The 2,176-nt window shown below is 34.1% G+C and overlaps 1 protein-coding gene across 1 annotated transcript in view; it reads right to left on the reverse strand.

Moving 5' to 3' along the window:
• The window catches only part of LOC119593837 (post-GPI attachment to proteins factor 3-like), a gene marked incomplete in the record, with an annotated part of 7,523 nt that overhangs the window by 4,603 nt on the left and 744 nt on the right, over positions 1-2,176 (reverse strand). Inside the window, 2 exon segments of the mRNA XM_037942866.1 lie at positions 208-359; positions 715-847. Coding sequence (XP_037798794.1) covers positions 208-359; positions 715-847 — 285 coding nt within the window.

Consider the following 2,176-nt stretch of genomic DNA (forward strand, 5'->3'; position numbering starts at 1 on the left):
AAACCTGGAGGCAATGACATCAGAGGTCTGTTCAGCAGTTTGACTCTATGTTAAACAAAGTGAACACTTTACATCATTACTTACAAGTTTTATACTCTAAATATTATACTTATTTTTTAAAAATATCTTTTACTTTATTACATCAGCAGAAAACTAAGAGCTTAATTGTTTAAAAAGCCCAGCACTAAAATTTGCAAGCACCCTTACCTTGCCAAAGAACTGAGGAATCTCTAGCCCCTTGCTTACAAATATCTCCGTTGTGTGCCACATGCAGTTATACTTGCACTCGTCATCGCATGTCCACTGCAGGACTCTTTCACTCAGGCTTTGTGTGGATTCGTACTGTGCTCGTCCTCTACCTGGTCAGAGAGTAAATTAAGTGTACATAGTAAAAATAGTAACAATAATAAAATGGTGTAAGACCAAAAAAAAAAAAGAAGTTATAAATGCTGATACTGTATCACTGGTTCTCTTGTGATGTCACAGGCAATATTAACCATCACACTTACAACAGAATAGCTACAAATATAATATATCATTGCCTTGATGATGCTATCCACTTTACCAAAAAGTGCAGATGAATAATCTTTATGCAAATCATACTCAATTTTCTTTTAAAATGCAGTCCTATGAGAAAGGACATACAAAACGTAACCAAATACAGAAGGACACTTTATAACATATCCCCCATCAATCATCTCTCTTCAAACTTACTTGAAGAACATGTATTGAAATGACAAACATGGTAACAACCAGTGTATTCATTGGAAGTGTCTCCTCTCGATGCCTCTGACACACTGTATATTATTAAGGAGTGAAGAATCAACAGCTTCCACATGTTTGCAACCTGAAAAATTACCAACAGTAATAAAAAAGAATATTACGCAGACATGAATAACATGATAAAGATATATAATCTAGTAGGTTTATATATTATATTACTTATTAAAGTTTCCCTTATTTCCTTCAGTGGGGACTCATTGAACAAGACTGGTGTTTTCATAAAAATAATACCAGACTTTACATTTTCCTATGAAACGGAATATAGCTAAAATGCAAGAACTGTGTCATCTGCAGCAAGTATTGTGTGTTGTAGGTGATACTCATATTCAAACAGTTTCTAAGATTAAGTCACTTTCCGGAAACAATTATGTTGAAGCTACAACAGAAAGGATGATGAAAATGTACAAAGGGCAGAACTTTCATTGACACTGAAAGTGTGTATAAAAGAGCTTACCTATTTTCTATCATTAAGCAGAGAAATGAAAATATGACATACATTCACCCTACAATCAAACAACTCATTTGACAAGGCTGCAAAAAAAATAAAAAGCTTGTTAAGCTTTTCTACTATAGGTATCACATCTTGTTCTTTAGTTTTTACAAGAGAAAGACATTAGTCAGATACAGCACAGATCCCATAGATTAGTTAGAATAGCCTTGATGGTCCATGTTTTTATTAAGTGTTAGGTAAAAAAGTGATCATCATGCCATGTGTCTCCAGTATAGGCTAACATACCTCCAATACATATATTCTAGCAAGACCAAGCTTAGAATAGCTTAACATTTGATAGTAAGCTCTACCTTGCAAGAAAATATACAGTGGAATTTTGATGACCATTGCCAAAATATGATGTCTAGAGGCCATGGCATAAACATGGGGATTTTGATAAGCGATTGTAGGCTTCCTTTTTCTTTGCTGGGATTATTTTTTTATACTCAACAGTATCATTTTTTTGCTTCTGTTATTACCATGATAATTTTTGTTTGTTGGCTTTGTTAATTTGAAAGGTGTTGTAAAGTGATGAAAAGCCTACAATCATTTATTTAGCCAGTTGTGGTAGTGTTAAGCACTTGCCACACACTATGGCAAAGAATCTATGAACATTAACCCTGCGTATTATGGCAAGACTAAATTATACTTTTCCTTATCTGACAATACATCAAAATGGAGTTCTAAAAGCTCCATCTTTCCAGAAAATATGTTGAAGGTTTGATGGCTCTTGCTGGACTGTGCCGATATGGACGCCACCTTAACCTTCATAAACTAGTGGCAGTTGTGTTAATGTCTTACAAACAAATACCTTAATTCCGGACACCATGCAGTGCTGTTATAAATATTCATTTAGGTTTAGAAGTTGACTCAATCTATTTATAACGTAGTACATCCCCATTT

This window comes from Penaeus monodon, chromosome 32 (assembly GCF_015228065.2).
Source record: "Penaeus monodon isolate SGIC_2016 chromosome 32, NSTDA_Pmon_1, whole genome shotgun sequence".
Taxonomy (NCBI): domain Eukaryota; kingdom Metazoa; phylum Arthropoda; class Malacostraca; order Decapoda; family Penaeidae; genus Penaeus; species Penaeus monodon.